The sequence below is a fragment of the Lactuca sativa genome, chromosome 7 (assembly GCF_002870075.4).
Source record: "Lactuca sativa cultivar Salinas chromosome 7, Lsat_Salinas_v11, whole genome shotgun sequence".
NCBI classification, from domain to species: domain Eukaryota; kingdom Viridiplantae; phylum Streptophyta; class Magnoliopsida; order Asterales; family Asteraceae; genus Lactuca; species Lactuca sativa.
In genome coordinates this window covers 40453046-40473783 of record NC_056629.2, presented here as the reverse complement: position 1 = coordinate 40473783, position 20738 = coordinate 40453046, and the positions used below count along the sequence as shown (strand labels likewise).

Genomic DNA, 20738 nt, shown 5'->3' with positions numbered 1-20738 from the left:
AAGGCTGTAACTTGTCATGAGCCCTTTGATGTTCAACCTTGACCTTTAGACAAGTCAAGCACCTCTCTACAAACCAACCTATGTCCCTCTTCATACAGGGCCACCAATAACTAAGTCTTAAGTCCCGATGCATCCTCATTATGCCAAGGTGAATCGAGAACTTAGACTTGTTCCCCCTTCATAAAATGGAACCCAAATTGTACCACATTGATTTAATAACCCATGCCTATCAGTGATAAAGGTAGCAATCTGACCCCTGATCTTCTCTTTCTTCTGGTTCTCCTCCTTGATCCACTCAGTCTGCGCCTGTATGATCATATCCAAAAGTGGTGAAATGATGGTTATCCTTAAACATAGGTCTCTGATAGGAGTAATGGCCATCTTGAGACTCAAGGTATTGGCCACCACATTGGCCTTCCTCAAATGATACAAGATCCTATAGTTATAATCCTTCACCACGTCAATCCACCTATGCTACCTCATATTCAAACTCGCTGGTCCATAAGGTATCTCAAACTCTTGTGATCCATGTAGATGGTACAATGGACCCCATAAATATAGTGTTGCCAAATCTTGAGGGTAAACACCAACGCCCCAAATTCCAAATCACGCATAGGAAAATTAGTCTCATGAGGCATCAATTGTTTGGAAGCATAAGCAATCACTCTAGCCCACTAAATAAGAATCGCTCCCAATCCTCAAAATGAAGCATCATAGTATAACACAAAATCCTTGACATCATCTAGAAGGGTCAATAATGGAGCCTCGTGTAAATTCTGTCCAAGGGTCTTAAATGTTACATGTTGCTCATGCCCATAAAAGAAATCAACACTCTTCTTCGTTAAGTGAGTGAGAGGAACAAAAATCTTGGAGAAATCCTAAACAAACCTCCTATAGTAACCAACCAACCTAAGAAAGCTTCGGATCTCAAATAAAGACTTTAGGACCTCACGTTACATCATCGCCTTGATCTTTGCTGGATCGACCAAAATTCCGTTTGGATTGATGAGGTGTCCCAAAAACTGAACCTTGCACAACCAAAACTAACACTTAGAAATTTTGGCATACAATCTCTCCTTCCTCAAAACCCCAAGAATCTCCTGATGATGCTCCTTATGTTGCTCCTTGGTCTTGGAGTAGACCAAAATATCATCAATAAACATTATAACTGGTCAGTCAAGCATCGATCTACACACTCGATTCATTAAATCTATGGACATTGTCGGTGTATTGGTGAGCCCAAATGGCATCACCATGAACTTATAATAGCCATATCGAGTTTGAAAAGTCATCTTCTCAATGTATTCCTCTCTAAACCTCATTTGGTGATATCCCGACCTCAAATCAATCTTGGAGAACCAAGATGCACCCTGCAACTGATCAAAAAGATCATCAATCCTTGGGAGTAGATGGTGGTTCTTCCCTAACAACTTATTCAGCTCCTAGTAATCAGTACACATACGATGTGACCGTCTTTCTTCTTCACAAATAAAATCACCACTCCCCAAGGCGAGCTACTCGGGAGGATAAACTCTTTGCTCAACAACTCCTTAAGCTGAGAGGACAACTCTTGCATATCATGAAGTGCAACGCGATATGGCGCCTTAGAAATCAAGGTCGTCCTAGGGATCAAATCGATCCTAAACTCAACCTGCCTCTCTGGAGGAACACTAGGAATGTACCTACGAAAAACATAGACATAAGAATGCAGATTAAAATATATAATAGAAACATGGATAGATACGTACCAGTAACGACATCAGGCACTGCCCTAGCCTCCTCTGCTCACCCCAGTCATCCATCCACGATCCAAAATGTCGTAGGGGTTGGTAGTTGCATTAGCTTGACAAGCAAGGGTCAACTGCCCTTCATGTAGCCCACCTAATCACTATGATAACAAAATCTCATACTTTGTTGATGCTACAACTATGGTTGTTGGTAGCCTTTCTCATAATGGTCCTCCTTGCCACACTTATGGCACCTGGTCCCTGACCGACAAAGACCCTCATGTACCTTATCGTACTTACTACGAATGTGGCCTTTCTAACCTCTAGATTAGGAATCAGATAGCTTGAACCACATAGTTGTTGACTGGGTCTACACTGGGGTCTACCTATTCTCCTCTGTGTCTCCAACTTGATCTCTCTCCTTCGGGAATGCGATTGCATCTTTTATAGGGTTCGGTACTGAGCAGTCGACGTGAACTTCATAATATCCCTCTTAAGCATGCTCAAGTACCATGACATTTGTACCTTCTCAGAAGTAGCATACTCATGATAAGATAGGGCCTTCTCGACGAACATCTTGGTGATCTCCGGCACCGACTCTATCGTCTGCTTGAGTGACAGATACTCTTGAACATACCTCTCCCCCTCCATTAGTGGAACATACTCGATCTGGAACATCTCCAAGAATTGCTCCTAATTCACTACGGCCCACTCTATAGGAAAAAAATGTTTGAGTCACCAATTTTCACCAGTCCTTCGCCCCAAGAGAAAAATGTTCAGAGCAAATGTGACCTTCAGGTTCTCCAAACAATAACATGTGTAAAAGCATCCATTCAGTTCATAGATCCACCTCATGGAAAACGACCGAGTCAACTAGGGGCTTTGTATTACTGAATTCCCGATACTAAATCGATCCTCCTCCCTGAAGTCCTATAGCAGCGACAATTGTATTTGCTGATACGGCAACAACATCAGTGAAAATAGCATAACGCTCGTCGAACATATCAATAATGTGGTTTTAATAGACCTAAAAAGCTCTATAATCGCCTCCCTGACCACAAAGGTCACCCGAGTGGAAATCAAATTTCGGATCTCATCATTAATCATTTGTGGCCTCTCCGGGCCGTTGACACCTGAACCGGAACCCCTCGTCATCACCATACTGAAAAATATATAGGAGGCTGATCAGAATCAATTCATAGCGTCAACATACTATACACTCAGCTACTTACTCCTTAGAATTTTATGGCTCCCCTTGACATTTGTATGGGTCCTTTGCTTCCGGTAGTACGAGCCCATACGACCTTCCGCACCTACCCGTATTTGTCTCAAGAATCGCCTTGAAATTCTAAGCCGCTAGACCTACTATAACTTGACATGATAACATGCCCAATTATACATTCCGAAGAGTAACCACTAACTCCTAGTTTCTCATTTTAGGACTCCCTCGACCGCGCTCATGTGCTACAAGAAACCTCTGCCATCACTGCTAGTCACCTCACGTATGGTATTCATACATAATATATGATCCAATAGACAGTCAAATATTTGATTCTTCCTCAATCCCACAACCAAACAAGGAACAGGAAGTAAGGTGAAATCAAGCATTCTAAGGCTATAAAACCCTAATTATGTACCACTATGGGGGATACACTCAACCACTAACAACGATAATAGCAATTCCATTTCGCACAACAAAGCAATCCCTTAGGCTGCCGGTCATCACAATAACCAGACAATTCTATCATGCAATTCCTGAGGATCCCTAACCTATTTACTAGCATACAATTCTAGCAATTCACATATCAACAATTATTCATATAACAAGTATGAATATTTTAGGGATTACTCTTATTTGCGTTCCGGCTAACTGTACACATCGCATCCTAGTTCTCCCTTTTAAGTATACTTTTTAGAAGATGGTTGTAAAAACTTTATAGATCCTTAGTTTGATTTTGGAATCACACAAATGTTCATCCAAATCCCTCAAACCAGCGCCCTGATACCAACTTGTAACATCCCAAAAACCGATGTAAAATTTTTGATTTTTTAAAAGAGAATTACTAGACATTATCATAAAAGTCAACATCACAAAACAATTGTTTCACAAAAATAGGATCCATCATAGTATAATAACATAACATCTCTCAAATCATAAAATCTCTAAGAGAGTATGTATAGTCACATATTTTCTTTGCCTCGATCCTCAGAAGTACCTGAAACATTCAAATCCACAACTGTAAGACAAAGTTTAGTGAGTTCTTCAAAAATACCCCACAACACAATACATATAAAATGCATGCACCCAAGGCCTACAACATAAGGATGGACCGCCACTTGGGCCTTCAACATAAAGTTGGACAGCCCTCTTTGGGCCTACAAAATAAAGTCAGATCACCCGGGTATCTTGGCCTTCAGCACACAATTGGACTGCCTCAACCCATCTGCAATATGTCGACATATTCATATAACAACAAACTACCAAACAATCAAGCACATGTAACTATAACAAATCAACTTGCCTAACAGAATCATACATCATACCAACATCCTATCATATAGAGGATCCATATTATAGTACAAAGTAAAGTTAGAAAACTCACCTCACAGACGGAAGTATATATCCCTAAAGCTCTTCACACGCAAATAATTCGACACAACACCCATGTAGATAGTTTGTAAGGGTCAATCATCAATCTATGACCTAACCCTAAAGTTTGTCTTAAAGTTAAACTTAGTCAAAAGTCAAAGTCAAGGGATGAGTCACCGTGTTGTGGCCAACACCATGGTCACGCCACGGTGTCTATAAGACAATCTAGTCGTGGATGAACCCACCACCACGTCGTGATATATAGATCATCACGTTGTGACCAGACTCCAAAATAACTTAATGGATTAAGCACTTAACCCTTTGTTTCTATAGCTCAAAAGCTCATATATGGTGCTCTTAATGTTCTTACTGGATAAAGTTTCTAATTTTATCCATTCCCAAATCTCATGAGTACCCAAACTAAAAACCTAACTTCCAAGTAAGCTAAGATGCATTAATGACATCAAGGTAGAGCATAAAAGCACACCTTTTTTCCAACTCACAAGTCCAAAAATCATTTTAGTCACTAAATTGGTCTAGGAGTTGCTCAACTCCAAAGATCTCTAAGAAAGGGACTTAAAACCACTAAAAAGATGTATAAACTTTGATCCAAAAAAATGAAAGCCAAGATCAAAACTTTATACCTCAAAGGACTTAGATTTCTGAAGTAGATGGTGGATCTAAGTTCACTCATTGCTTCCTTGCACCACAATGGACTTCCTTCTTCCTCAAGCTTCATAAAAATCACAAAACAAGCTCAAGAATCAAGCATGGAGGCTAGGCTTTGGGATCTTAGAGAGTGGAGGTTGCCAAATGAGGCAACCCTTGAGGTTAGAGCCCTTAAATAGGGCTCAAATCCTAGGGTCTAGATTTCTGAACCATCAGTCGCTGCCGCGTCGTGGCCATACATGTGCCACGCCGTGACCACCCAAGATGATGGCGTCACCAACCAAGATGATGCATCCAATTTAATGATGTGGTTGCGCCGCAGTTATTCTCTATCACAACGTCATGACCATTCAAAACTCCCAAAAATTAAGTTTTAAGGAATATTCTTAAAAGAAATATATATATATCTGAAAAACAGATATTACACCAATGGTTAACATTTTTGGAAAAAAAAATCAATTTAACAAATTTATCCTTTATATATATATATATATATATATATATATATATATATATATATATATATATATATATATATATATATATATATATATATATATTAAATATTTTATTAAGTCCCCTTACAGCTTTATAACTTATGATTATTGGGTATTTTTTTCCGAAACTATCGATTATAAAATGTCAAAAATAATAAACTATTATATAATCAGAATGTTTTATAACATTTTATATTTTTAATTTTAATAACTACTTTTAAATTATATAAATTTTTTATAAAGTATATTTAATTTTATTTTTATTAAATCAATTGATTAACTAATAAGAAAAATAGAATATATAAATATCATTTGGAGTATAAAATATAATATTAATTATTATAGGGATTAAATGTGACAAACACATGAAAAAAAAAAATTAAAAGGTGAACGTATAGTAAATATTAGGAGTGATTATTAGGAAAAAAAAATCTTCTTTAATGATAAAAAGCTTTTCATGTTTTATCATAAAGAATTTAATTATAAAAAATAATAATAATAATAATAATAATAATAAAAAGGAGGAAAAACACTATCATTGATCTTATATATCTTCATACTATCATGAACCCAAGTTTTACTATGGGACTTAAAGATCTTGAGCCACTTCAATAGTTGTTGGACAAAAAATCTTTGATAACCAATCTGAACGTACCTATATACTTACTATTATATTGGTATTAAATATCCCGACTGACTACTTATATACTGATATACATTATAAGAATAAGAATTTACCCTTCAATCAAGCAACATCAAATTATTACAACTATAAATAATACAGCCACATCCTAACACAATTTTATAGATCATGGTTTATAAAAAATTGGTCATCTAATTTTGCTTATCCAATACAGTATGTATATCATTTCAAAAGGTAGGTCCAAACATGAAACACCCCTGGGCCCTGGCCTTAAATTACATGGATTCCTTGTTTATCCAACACCGGTTTGTTGTCTTGGGCCACGGGTTTCGCGTCTAACTAATTTTAGATGCTAAAAAGAGTTGATGCACCAAGTTTGATTCGGATAGACATGAATAAAAAATCGATTCCATAACAGTCTTTTAAGAAAGATCGAAAGTGAACTACTCTAAAACAATATCAGACCCAAAAAAACAGACGGAAACCGGTTTCATAAAAGATCGGACCATTTCGACTTTCAATACCGATTTAAAAAAGACTGGAAGTCAAAGTTATATACTTATAATCATACATTACCCAACTTTTTGTTTTCTTTGTTTTATTAAATTTTAATGTATCTTTTTTAATTATATCTTAATATATCATTTTGCTATTATTTACATATTTGTTAATGGAAAAACTCGAAACCATAACCAACAAACTGAAAAGTACAAAACCAAACCGAGAAAATGTACACAAAGGCTGTGAGACCGAGATCGAAAAAAGGCCGGACTGAAACCAACAGGAAAAACAGATTGAACTATTTTGAAACAAGTCTTTTAAGAAAAGAGTCATGAACAAAAAAAACGATTTTGTAACAATCTTAGAAAAAAAGACCGAAACCGAACAATTCTAAAACAAGATCAGACCGAAAAAAAAACGGATTGCTCTGAAACTGGTCCCAAAAAAGACCGGACCATTTCAGGAACGATTTAAAAAAGACTAGAAGTCCAAGTTGTAATCACACATTACCCAACTTTTTGTTTTCTTTCTTTTATTAATTTTTAATGTATCTTTTTTAATTATATCTTAATGTGACATTTTGTTATTATTTACATATTTGTTAACGGAAAAACTCAAAACCATAACCAACAAACCAGAAAGTATAAAACCAACCCGAGAAAATGTACACAAAGGTGATGAGACCGAGACCAAAAAAGAAATATCAGACTGTTTTGAAACAGGTATTTTAAGACAAGAGACATGAACAAAAAAATCTATTTCGTAACAGTCTTAAAAAAAAGACCGAAACCGAAACGGTCTAAAACAAGATCAGACCGGAAAAAAACGGATTGCTCTGAAACTAGTCCCAATAAAGCTGGACTATTTCGAGACCGATTTAAAAAAAGACTGAAAGTCAAAGGTATAATCACACAATACCTAACTTTTTGTTTCCTTTCTTTTATTAAGTTTTAATGTATCTTTTTGAGTTATATCTTAATGTGTCATTTTGTTGTTACATATCTGTTAACCGAAAAACTTGAAACCATAACCAACAAATCGAAAAGTACAGAAACCAAACCGAGAAAATGTACACAAAGGTTGTGAGACCGAGATCGAAAAAAAAAAAACCGAACTAAAACCATCAAAAAAACCGAATTGCTTTGAAACCGATTTTTAAGACCAGACTGTTTAGACACAACCAATCCTTTCTAGACTCGTCCCTTACACCCCGCTCGCGAGTTCAACTTAAAAAGTGAAAAGAAAGAAAATGACTGAAACTAGAGGAATGTGCATCTTTAGATCTAGATATTTCCATGTCCAAAGAATTCCATTGTTAGAATTGGCCAAATGGGCATCTCGGCTAGGCACATGACTACATGAGCCAAGGGGTACACTGACGCAAGTGATTCACCCACACGTTGTATAATCAAAGATCCCTTTATCTCTCCCTTGTTTATTCACTCGACAGCTCTCCAACTATCTTCTGCTTACACTCAACAACTCTTACTCATTTCTTTATTCATGAAAATCGAATCAGGCTAAGCACCGAGACAACAGGCAGAGCAACAAACATCTTCAGATCTCTTCGCTCTTTTTGTGTTGGATTTCATCACAAACAAGAGAAAGAAGAATGGCCGATGAACCTTCAATCACTCGTTGGTCCTTCCAGGTATGCTGAAAATTTTCTTTTGGTTTGTGATTGGTTCCGCAAATCGGTACTCAATTCAATCACTTTGTAGGTTATGAAATTTAGTCAAATCGAACGCATGAGAATTGTAGCTGATTGGTAGGATTTTACCGAAGAGGAAACGCATTTGCTACTAAAAAATGCTAAAATTAGTATATTATTCTCGTCATAGATCATGCATAGCTGTATAATCATTGCTCAATAATTTGAATCTCGCTCGAATTTGTGTGACTAGGGTTTAGGACTGAAATTATTGAATTCAACATTCTCTTTGAAAACAGCGATCATCAGATTTATGAACCTTATTATAGTCGGACTATTAGAAGTTGACGATTTATACTTCTTGCAGATTGATTGATTTGAGAAAGATTGAAGTTAACTAACGATAATGCAATTATATTACTATAATTCTGTTTCTTCTATATCTAGGATTTTAAGATGTTTTATGATATTAAGTTTGGGAGGAAAAAGGAATCAACGCCAAAAGATGCTGCTGCAAATGGTCAACCTTCAAGTAATGGAAACTCATCAAATGGAACATCAAATGGAAATGGACACCCAAAGAGCACAGCTGAATTGTCAATCTATGAACAGTATAGACAGGTGAACAAGAGGGCAAATTTGTAAAACTTATGACTTAATGGAAAAGCTTTCTTTTTTGACTTTTTTTATTGAGTCATCACTCATTCTTTTTGTATTGATTCAAAAAGAAACACTCATATATATATCCTACTAGATTAAGTCGTGTCCCCATTAAGCCCATTAAGTCAAAAAGAAACAACAAATAATGGATAAATTGTTTGATTTTTGTTTTGAATTATGTTTTTTCACAGGAAAGAGAGAATTCAGCAGCCAATGGAGTTACATTACTTGATGCTGAGAAACCGTATGCTCCCATTTCTAGATACTTTGTATTATATAACAATAGAAAAGTATTATAAAAAATATATAGTTAGAAATGAACATAATCTTGATTTCTTGTTTTTACAGGAAAAAATCTCTGCTTCCTGCTTTTGAATCAGCAGAAATGCGAACTTTGGCAGAGAGTTTAAGTAGGTAATAATAATAAACTCAATTCTTGATGCCTTTTTACTTTTATTAGTTTATTTTTTCAAATTAGTGAACATGAATTTCTTTATATGTTTTTTTATTCAGGGATATTATTCGAGGTAGTCCAAATGTGAAGTGGGATAGCATAAAGGGGTTAGAAAATGCAAAACGCCTGCTTAAAGAAGCAGTTGTTATGCCAATAAAATATCCCAAGTAAGTGTTGTCTGCATTAATGATTAATCAAAAATCTCTGATAAATAAAATGTAAGGAAAAATAAACAAGGGCAAATTTGTAAAAATGTTTAAATAAGAGAGTCTTTTTTTGTAGGTATTTCACTGGTCTTTTGTCTCCATGGAAAGGCATTCTCTTGTTTGGCCCTCCAGGAACAGGAAAGGTTTGCAACTTTTTTTTTTTTTTTTTTAACTTTTTTTTTCTTTCAATCTTAATTCCTTAATTCCCTTTTAGTTTAAAAAGTTAATGCAAATATGCAATGAACATTGTTTGAATATAAACTACTTACAGATACCAAAACAAAAGATTTAGAAAGAAACAAGGGCATAATAGCAAATACAATTTTAACACATATTATTACTATCATTATTTTTTATTTTTGTTTTTCTTTAAGCTAATTTAAATTAACAACTATAATTCTCCAGACAATGCTTGCAAAGGCTGTTGCAACCGAATGCAATACAACCTTTTTCAACATTTCAGCATCATCCATTGTTAGCAAATGGCGAGGTATGTCATATTTATTAAATATTAAATAATAATAGTTTTTGCATTTTGTCATTTCATAAACACGTATGAAATAACAGGGGACTCTGAGAAGTTAGTGAAAGTATTATTTGAACTTGCAAGACATCATGCTCCATCAACTATTTTCCTTGATGAAATCGATGCGATTATTAGTCAACGTGGTGAATCAAGAAGTGAACATGAGTCAAGTAGACGCCTCAAAACCGAGTTACTTATTCAGGTTTAATTAATCTCTTACACGTATTTTTTTCTTTAAATTACTTTATTCTAAAATTTGAAATTTGAATGTTTGATTTTGATTGCAGATGGATGGTTTAACAAAAACAGATGAGCTTGTGTTTGTATTAGCAGCTACAAATCTCCCATGGGAACTTGATGCAGCCATGCTCAGGCGTCTTGAGAAAAGAGTATCCTTAATTGGAAAAAAAAAATACTTTCCATTTATTTTCTGTATTTAAGATTTATTATTATTCGGTGGTGTTTTTTTTTTTTTAACTATATTTTTCTAGATCCTTGTACCTCTTCCAGAGGCAGAAGCAAGGAAAGCAATGTTTGAGGAATTATTGCCTTCAGTAGCTGAAGAAGAGACATTGCCATATGATTTATTGGTGGAAAAAACAGAAGGCTATTCGGGTTCTGATATTCGGTTGCTATGTAAAGAAGCTGCCATGCAACCTTTGAGACGCGTAATGGCTATTCTTGAACAGCATGATATTTTGCCTGATGATGGTATAAAAATAGCATCCTAGTTTCGTTTTCTTTTTTTTTTTTTTTTTTGAATATGGATTTTAAAAGAAAATTTTATTTGCAGAGTTGCCGAAGGTGGGGCCCATTAAACACGAAGATGTTGAAAATGCGTTGAAGAACACACGGCCTTCTGCTCATTTACATGCGCCTCGTTATGATCGATTTAACTCTGATTATGGGAGTCAGATACTCCAGTGACAGGTCACAGATGTATCATTCTTTTGCTTCAATTCTTGCAAGTGTGTGTGTGTGTGTGTGTTAATTGTTGGACCCTTTTTTTTGCACAATTAATTGTTTTTTATTTCTAGAATATTCTTGTGTTGGGACACTAGTGGTATAATGAAGATTTGTTTCTTTTTTGGACTATGAACAATAATAAATGACGAATTTACCCTATCATCCTTTGCTTATGTTTGTGTGTTGTTAGACTAAGTCGGGTTATTTCCTGTCCAATGATAATATTATACCACATGTTAAAATCAAGCACAAAAACATGTGATCCAATGACAATATTATGTTTCACATGCTTTTTAGCGTGTTGAAAGAAATAGAAACGTACTTTTTATTTGTTATTATAACGTTAATTTATTTTTATTATAATATTATATTTGAAATATATATACATAATCAATTACCATCAAAGTAACTAGTGGTGATCACTTGGAATTTAAACACTTCAAAAATGAAATGAGTATATTGAGTTCGAATCTCAAAAGTTTCAACCTTAAAATCACATGTTCATTCAAAGATATAACAATTGTACATTTTACTATTGTTTTAACCTTAAAAACATGGTTATTGATAACCAACAACGTACATACCAATTTACTAGTTTTATTCTCTTTTTTGGTTATTTTTTTATATATATAAACAGAATCCTCAATCGCTACAAAATCATGAAAGAGTCATGCATGAACAATTGTCTATAAATCATGCGTCGTGCAAAGACTTTTCTTATGGGATGACTTGATTAGTTGCTTTAAAACTATTTTCTTTTTTGTATTATCTCCAAATGTAAAGAAATTTATATTTGTTCCAATCGGGTTTGCCTTGCAAAACTCTATTCATTTGATTTTGATAGATATATTTCATGGAGAACTTCATAACATATTATACATACTTTAATTCGTGAACAAAATTTCTACTCAATAACTTAGTAACCTTAATTGTGCCTAAAGTTGACCCAAACCACAACCATTCCTTAATTAAAAACGCCTAAAAATAATAATAATAATAATAATAATAAGAAACTTTGGTTGCACAAATATGGTCCAAAAACACAACCACACCTTAACAAAACCAACCAAATCCCTCTAATTTTTTTAAACAAAAAACAAGATCATCAAAAGCTTTTCATAGGATCTGCTCCCTTGCCAGATCTAGCATCAGTCCATGCTTTCGCAATCGTCTTCTTCATCTCATCATCCCCTTCCTCATACATATTCTACACAAAATCAGACAATAACTCATTCATGATCTGTCTCATCTATAGAAAAAGACATAAATGCCCTCCTTATCCTGTTAATCAAAAACTAGTTTAAATTTAAAATATTTAACAGGATACCTTCATTAAGTCCATAATTCCAGCCATGGGATCTCGCTCCTTGTCCAAACTCGGCTTAATCTGAATTTCAAAACAAAAAACATCATTACATTACACTTCTTCGCATTTATGACTACTAGATACCAAACACTACCTAAAAGTGAAATTACCTTATCGTCCTTGAAATGCAAATCCATCCAATTACCCTTTGAAGCTTTGACCAATGTGATGATGACTTTTGTGGGTTTAACCAAAACCTTACATTTCTCAGGCACAATCTCCTTGTTTAATTTTGGTATAGCACATCGATAGTTTTTTCCATTCACATCATGAAATTTCACATCAACTGACATGCGATTGAACTCTGTGTCAACTTTTTCTTGATCAACTCCCTCCAAAAACACATAAATCTGAGAAAAAAAATATATAATGTTTTTATCAACATATATTTGTAATTATATGAACTACATAGACTTAACATAATATAATTTATAAACTCACCTTGACTTTATCAGTATCTTGATCCCAACTGAAGGATCCAAGAGTAGTGTACTTTAATGCAGGTTCAGAAGCCATCTTTAGATTTGTTGAAATTGGGATTGGAGTGGGTGCAACTAAAGCAGCATCATTTAATTGCTGCACAAGTTTAAAAGATACATGATTGTTATTGAAGCATTACAATAGATATGGTTTAGTATATTGATATCTGGTCTCAAACAAGCGATTACTAATATTCCTCACATTACAAGCTTCAATAATATCTAATTTTGACAAACATCATACGTAAACCCTGTCTAAATCATTGAATGAAACGAAATGATATCTATATGAAGGGTCATAGGCCACTAACAATCGTATCACAGTTATGAATCGCAAGAGTATCAAAAACAAAATCACAGAATCATATAAAGGTATCGTTACTATGACAGGAATTATACCTTTTCGAGGTTGCGAATCTCCGAGGAAATAAGAGAAACAACGCGTGGCCTCTTCGCAATGCTTTGAAGGTGTCGAAGTTCCTCCAGATCAAGAGACAAATCGTTCGCCATGTTGTTATTGATCAGAAATTAAAACAATACTAACAAAAACGACAAGTGAAATGGTAATGAAGTTGGAATCGAGCGAGAGATAAAACACAGTATATGAGGATTAGAAATGGATACACTCGTATAAATGTAGAAGAACTTTGTTGCTTTTCCAGTCTTCCAGAATGATCGGGATACTCCTAAAATCTGTATGGGCTTGGGTAATGATTAAGCCCATTTCCCCAATAGAGGTTCCATACTCCATACTAGCCCATATGATGGTGTAGATGTGTTAAAAAAAAAAAACAAAACAAAAAAACAAAAAACAATATATTTTATTCGGATTTCTATACGGATTCAGATTATGAAATAACCTGGATCGTTGGTTTAGGATTGGTTTGAATGAAAATTGAAAGATCGGATCCTGTAATCATGATGTCGGTACCTCGAAAAAAAACTTGCTAATGAAGATGACTTAGCTATTGTCGGCTATACTCGAAACTCGGCTATCTAGGTCAACTTCTCTCCGCAACATAAACACCGACGAAAGAAGGATTCAATGCAAAACATAAGATAAGTTTTCTAACCCCAAAGGAAATACCACATTGAAAAATCATGTGGTGATTGCATCCAAGACACTTGAACAAGTTTCAGATCCGAATAAAGCTAATATTGGGGTAGACAATGCATTACGAAGATCTACATGAAGTGTTTGCAAAGTTTATGATGAAGAAGCATTGTCATCTGACCTCTTCGACAACCTAATATTTGCAAACATCTGGAACAACAAAACTTCGACCGCGTTACAATCTTGTAAGTAAAAGATCTAATTGAGAATTTGTGCTCTGCACTTTTTATTCATTACGTAACTTGTTGTCAAACAAAAGCCAACAGGATATATATATCCTGAGATCCTAAAATTCAGTAAAAGATAATGAAAAACAAAACAGATAAACGTGAAACATCTATGATTATCTATTCATTGGAATAATCTAGATTCCTTTACTCCCCCTCAAGCTGGAGCATGAAGATTCTGAATGCCCAGCTTGTCCGACAACGACTTCAAACGATCTGAACCAAGTGGCTTAGTGAGCAAGTCAGCCAATTGATCTTGAGTGCTTATCTTGACAGGAACAATCTCCTTTGACAAAACACGTTCTCGTACGAAATAGCAATCCATTTCAACATGCTTAGTGCGCTCATGAAACACCGGATTATGAGCAATGTTGCGGGCGGATTCATTATCACACAAAAGAGGTGTTGGTGCATGGAAATCAACATCAAATTCTGCCAACAACCAACGGGTCCAAAGAATTTCACTCACAGTAGTAGCCATTGCACGATACTCGGCTTCAGCTGAGGATCGAGAAACAACTGATTGTTTCTTGGATTTCCATGAAATCGGTGCACCTCCCAAGAGCAATATGTACCCCGTCCGTGACCTTCGTGAAAAGGGACAACCCAACCAATCCGAATCGCTATATGCTATCAACTCAACATCTTCGGTCTTTGGTAACAACACACCTTGTCCCAAAGTAGTTTTGAGATAACGAAGTACTCACATAGCAGCATTCCAATGACTTTGTCTAGGGTCCGAGACAAATTGGCTAAGAACATTCACGGAATAAGTAATGTCAGGTCTGGTTGCTTGAAGATATAAAAGTCTCCCAACGAGACGTCTATACGCACTAGCATCGACCCGATCTTCATCTTCTCCTTTATTTAATTTTAAATTTTTTTCCATTGGAAACCTGCTGGGTCGACATCCAAGAAAACCCGAATCTTCTAGGACATCAATGGTGTACTTTCATTGACTAAGAACCAAACCTCCGCTTGTACGAGCCACTTCTATGCCCAAAAAATATTTCAAGGTTCCGAGATCCTTGATACTAAAACTCGCATCAAGTCTAGATTTGGTATGCTCTATCTTTTTCTTGTTGTTACCAACAATTATTACATCATCCACATAAATAAGGGCTGCCACAAAGGTGTCGCCATGCTTATGAACGAATAGTGAATGACCAGCTTGAGATTGTCGAAATTCTAGACTTTGGAGGGTTGTAGTAAATTTTTGATACCAATTTCTCGAGGCTTGTTTTAACCCATACAAAGACTTTTTGAGCTTACAGACTCGTGTTTCGTTGTCTTTTCTAAAACCCTGCGGTATCTTCATGTAAATGTCTTCGTCCAAATCTCCATGTAAAAAGGCATTGTTAACATCTAACTGGTGTATGATCCAGTCACGTTTGACAACTATAGTGAGTAGAACACGCATGGTTACAAGCTTAGCCACCGGGGCAAAGGTGTCATGAAAATCCACACCTTCCATTTGGGTGTAACCCTTAGCAACAAGACGGGCCTTGTAGCGTTCTATATCTCCATTTGGCTTGTACTTTATCTTATAGACCCACTTGGAATCTATAGCTCTTTTTCCGGAGGGCAACGATGTAAGTTCCCAAGTGTTATTTTGTTCAAGAGCTTGGATCTCCCTTTGCATGGCTTCTTTCCATCGGTCATTTTTAATAGCCTGATGAAAGAACTTTGGATCATCGTGGGTGGCGATGGCAGCTAAAAAGGACTTGTGAGCATTAGAAGATTTATCATATGAGACATAATTAGTGAGAGGATGTACCGTGGAGGCGACTCGATTGGTAGCGGGTTGCGGATGACTTATCGAAGGGGGCAGCTGTACGTCATAATCTTTGAAACGAACTGGTTGAGATCGAGTTCTGGTCTCTTTGTTGCTGTCAGTGTTGCTGATTTCTTGGTTCTCGTGATTGTCACTCTCCACGAGTTCGCTGTTTTCATCGATGGTAGTATTGTCTAGCTCGAGAGTATCGTGATGATCTTGGGCTTCATTGCGGATGTGGTTGTCAACGATGAAAGGACGCTGAACCGAAGTCGTGGTGACCTCCTTATCAGTGAAGACAAAGAGGTGTTCATCTTCTTCATTTGTCTCCTTACTTTCTTGTATTCGTTTCATTGGAAATTCATGTTCTAGAAATCTTACATCTCTTGAGACTACTAACCTTCTGTACTCTAAGTCATAAATTTTGTAGCCCTTCGTCCCCAGTGGGTAACCAACGAAGATGCCTGGTCTACCTCGTGGCTCAAACTTGTCTCCACCGGTTTCTGTGCTTCGGTAGTAGGCCAAACATCCAAATACTCTCATGTGATCATAAGTGGGTGATTTATTAAAAAGAACTTCATAGGGAGTGACCCCATTGAGCACCTTCGAGGGAAGCCTGTTGATCACATAAGTAGCAGTCAAAATACATTCTCCCCAAAAGGCCTTGGGAAGATTGCCCTGGAAACGAAGAGCTCGTGCCGTCTCAAGCAAATGTCTATGCTTGTGTTCAACCACCCCATTTTGTTGGGGTGTATATGGACAAGAAGTCTCCAAGACAATTCCCTCTTGTGCATAAAAGCTATGCATTTTATGAGAGACAAATTCTCCTCCGTTGTCACACCTTATACGCTTGATCTCCTTCCCAAACTGCGTTTTGAACATCTTGTGAAAATTTATGAGCTGTGTGTTAGCCTCATGCTTATGTCTGAGAAGAAATGTCCATACGGATCGACTAAAATCATCTACTATAGTCAAAAAATAATAAGCCTTTGAAAAAGATGGGGTTCTATACTTTCCCCACACATCACAATGTATAAGATCAAAACAATTTGTAGTCTTTATTTCACTAATGGGAAAAGGAAGCCTTGTGTGTTTAGCCTTAAAACAAGCATCACACACTTCAGCTTGAGCATTTTTAGAAACATTTTTAACAAACCCTAAACTAGAAATCTTCTTGGGAGATGGATGACCTAGCCTCTTGTGCCAAACCTCAAAGGTAGTAACGAAAGCTTTCTTCTCCATCGTTCCCATTCGATATAGTCCTCCACTGCAGTTACCCGCACCAATCAAGTCCCTCGTTACTAACTTCTGCATCACAAAGAAATCAGGAAAGAAGGTTATAGCACAATGTAAGTTCTTGGCAAGCTTATTCACAGATAATAAATTATAATTGAAATTCGGAACATGCAGGACTCCATTAATCTTAAGGCCTCCTGGAAGGGTATGTTCACCCTCCCCCATAACAGGTATTTTGTCACCATTAGGAATGATGACGGGTGCCTCCTTCGTGTATGTGATTTTGTTATCAAGAATATCACTTCTATGGGTTATGTGATCGGTAGCACCCGAGTCAACGACCCATCCATCATAAGGATTCTCTCTACCTGCCAAGTTAGCCTTCGGAATTGTCTCATTAAATGACTCCTCCTTGAAGTGTTCCACAAAGAGGTGATATTGCTCATCGGTTAACCCTGGTATAGGACTAGGACCCATCTCCATGCAAGCTACCTTCGGCTTAGATTTATCCTTCTTCCCGGGCCACCAGTCCGGATACCCTATCTTCTTGAAACACCCATCCTTATTATGACCTTCTTTCCCACAAAAGGTGCATTTTTCTGCCTTGTCATTACTTTGCTTGAATGTCTTTGGAATGGGCTTGCTAGCTGATTGAGTTCCTTGCCCTCGTGCGTTTTTCTTCCCCATTAAATTCACTTGAAAAGCCGCTGCTTCACCACCAACTCTTCTTGATCCTCCAGAAATTGCTCGTTGTTGCTCATCTTCAGCCACTAGATGGTATATTGCCCCCAAGGATGGAGCTGGCTTCATGGCAAGTATTTGTGTACGGATGATAGAAAAATCATCATCGAGTCCCATGAGAAACTCATAAATCTTCTCCCTTTCTTTAAGTTCACTCAATCTTTTTCCCAATTCACAGTCACATTTGTCACACGTGCAACGGGGCATAGGAAGAACAAGTTGCAGTTCATCCCACACAGCCTTTAGTTTCGTGTAATAAGAAGAGACAGAAGATCCATCTTGTCTAGTGGCATTTAATGACTGTTTCAGCTCATAGGCACGTGGTGCTCCCTCCTTCTCGAATCTTTCTTCAAGGTCCTTCCAGATTTCGGCTGAAGTATTTGCATATCTAACACTGGTTCGAATGTCTTTCTCCATGGCTGTTGTCATCCATCCCTTCACCAGGGCATCGGCTCGCATCCAAGCCATGTATGTAGGTGTTGTTGATTCCGGCTTCTTGACTGATCCATCGACCAGTCCTATCTTATTCTTTGCAAACAGAAAATTAGTCATCTCCTGCTTCCATTCACTGAAATTATTGTCGTTCAATATGTCGTTAACCTGCATCTGTTTCGGGTAGTCAGACGGGTGGATATAGAAGGGTGAATTGGCATCAATGACATCTTCGTCCTTCTTGCTTCCGTTTCCTTTCCCCCCTGTCATGATCTTCGTTAACCTATGACCTAACAGATCACATGCTCTGATACCATAAAAGATCTAATTGAGAATTTGTGCTCTGCACTTTTTATTCATTACGTAACTTGTTGTCAAACAAAAGCCAACAGGATATATATATCCTGAGATCCTAAAATTCAGTAAAAGATAATGAAAAACAAAACAGATAAACGTGAAACATCTATGATTATCTATTCATTGGAATAATCTAGATTCCTTTAGTAAGTAAGACTTCCCTTAAACGGTATATAATAAAATAGAATGACGCAAAAAAGATAAGATTTTAGGTCTTAAAATTAATCAATATAGTGTGTCCTTGATATGTGACCCTTGAAGTGCTCCACATGGTTTGTCGAATTATATATTGTCGGTCTGACTCATTCGTTAGGCCAATAATATTGACTAATAATAAAATGAACAATTGTGTTTGAATTGTTTGGACATTCACATTCTTTTAACAATTATATTTTCAGATGACAAAATCAATAGTTTCACATACAAACAGTTTCATTGCTTAAAATATCATATTTAGAATAATCCATGTCATAAAAAGTGTGCAAGACAATATTTGTACACACCAAAGGCATAATAAGTAACCATCACATACTAATGGCATTCCAAATATCCTTACGAGTTAGGTCCCGTTTGATACGCATCTTTCCAGTTCCAAACAGATCTTTCTAGCTGAATGGACCGGAAAGACTGTTTGATTTGCACAAAAGAGGGGTCTTTCCCGGTAAGATATGTCTTTCCCAGAAAGCCACAAAATCATATCTTTCTGGCTGAATGGGCTGGAAAGACAATTATACATCAAACCCCGCATCTTTCTTTCTTTATTGGATTATTAATTTTTTTAAATAACTTTTTTAAAATTTATTTTTTATTGAATTAATACTTTTTTTCATCATTCAGCACAGTTAATCAGATGTACAATCAAACAACATGGTTTCTTTTCCAGTCAGAAAACTTTTCCAGACAACACTTTACCGGACAGCACTTTCCCAGACAGAAACTATCAAACGGGACCTTACGCTTTAATCCCTCGTAAATGCTCGTAAGTTGTAATCTTAATACACATCCAAATAGTCCATTAAGACTGAAAAGTCGGTGAGTTAAATCAAAAGTCAACCCTTTTAAGACTATGGACTTTAGCTCCGATCCAAGTCTAAGGTCAAGCTCCCGAAAACAGTTGAAAATCTTTGAAATGTTGGTTCGTGACAAATCTAGCTCTTATTAATGCCCCAAATTGAAGGCAAAACTTGAGCAAATAAAGCTTAGTCCATCTGATTTGGTATTATTTGGGATTTTTATGTAAGCTTAAGTCTACAATCGACCTCACATTGTGAACATCACCGATATGCTTGGTCATTATTAATAAAACCTTATATTAAACAATTGAAAATCTTCTGAGAAGTTGTTACGTTACGTACAAATAAAAAAAATACATTGCGCATGCTCACTTATAGAAGACCAAAACTTCTTAAGGTTGTGGGATATTTTAGACTCAAACTTTTGCTAAATGCGAGAATGACTAACTTTGGGGTATATATTCATGTTTTAGGTGGACTTATATATCTTAAACGAGTCATAATGAAGAGCTTAGACCACAAGGTATACCCTCCTTTAACCTTTTATTTTTTCTATGCTATCTCATTTGTCCCTTACTGTCCCTTCACTCTTCAAAACTTGTCATCTTTTACTTGCTCTTATTTTTTATTATATATATATATATATATATATATATATTCTTTTTTGTAAATAATTAAAAATCATAAACTTAATTTTTAGTATATATATATATATATATATATATATATATATATATATATATATATATATATATATATATTAAAAAAACTGAAAAAAAAAGAAAGGAAAAAATGAAAAAAGTTGTTTGTTAGTTAAAGAATGAGAGAAAGTGAGGGGAAGCTACCCCGTGCGGGAAACCCTTCACATACACTGCACCGAGGGTATGATGTTCTTAGGTGTGGTTCCTT

At 36.0% G+C, this 20738-nt stretch overlaps 2 protein-coding genes across 3 annotated transcripts; one reads left to right on the top strand and one right to left on the bottom strand.

Moving 5' to 3' along the window:
* Window positions 1–7955: 7955 nt before the first annotated feature.
* Window positions 7956–11249, top strand: LOC111880729 (uncharacterized). Of its 2 annotated transcripts, none has more exons than XM_023877146.2 (11): window positions 7956–8278; window positions 8726–8899; window positions 9130–9182; window positions 9287–9352; window positions 9452–9559; window positions 9675–9741; window positions 10004–10088; window positions 10166–10326; window positions 10412–10513; window positions 10616–10835; window positions 10918–11249. In XM_023877146.2, exons 1-11 carry the CDS (start codon window positions 8240–8242, stop codon window positions 11049–11051), a joined length of 1209 nt encoding a protein of 402 aa, XP_023732914.1. In that variant the 5' UTR covers window positions 7956–8239; the 3' UTR covers window positions 11052–11249. The 2 variants fall into 2 exon arrangements, with proteins under 2 accessions (XP_023732914.1, XP_023732915.1); XM_023877147.3 differs by having other exon boundaries at window positions 7966–8278; window positions 8753–8899.
* An 826-nt stretch (window positions 11250–12075) lies between these two features.
* LOC111880823 (uncharacterized) lies at window positions 12076–13553 on the bottom strand. Its single transcript, XM_023877241.3, has 5 exons — window positions 13335–13553; window positions 12898–13032; window positions 12567–12806; window positions 12418–12477; window positions 12076–12297 (listed from the first exon to the last, which is right to left on the bottom strand). The coding sequence occupies exons 1-5, from the start codon at window positions 13443–13445 to the stop codon at window positions 12196–12198; spliced, it is 648 nt and encodes a 215-aa protein (XP_023733009.1). The 5' UTR covers window positions 13446–13553; the 3' UTR covers window positions 12076–12195.
* Between the last annotated feature and the right edge of the window lie 7185 nt (window positions 13554–20738).

Coding starts and splice junctions, on each gene's coding strand:
- LOC111880729 (XM_023877146.2), top strand. CDS start 8,240: ATGGCCGATGAACCTTCAATCACTCGTTGGTCCTTCCAG. Junction 8,900..9,129: donor TCTATGAACAGTATAGACAG/GTGAACAAGAGG, acceptor GTTTTTTCACAG/GAAAGAGAGAATTCAGCAGC. Junction 9,742..10,003: donor GCCCTCCAGGAACAGGAAAG/GTTTGCAACTTT, acceptor ATAATTCTCCAG/ACAATGCTTGCAAAGGCTGT.
- LOC111880823 (XM_023877241.3), bottom strand. CDS start 13,445: ATGGCGAACGATTTGTCTCTTGATCTGGAGGAACTTCGACACCTTCAA. Junction 12,807..12,897: donor AAGATACTGATAAAGTCAAG/GTGAGTTTATAA, acceptor TTTTTTTCTCAG/ATTTATGTGTTTTTGGAGGG. Junction 12,478..12,566: donor TGCATTTCAAGGACGATAAG/GTAATTTCACTT, acceptor TTTGAAATTCAG/ATTAAGCCGAGTTTGGACAA.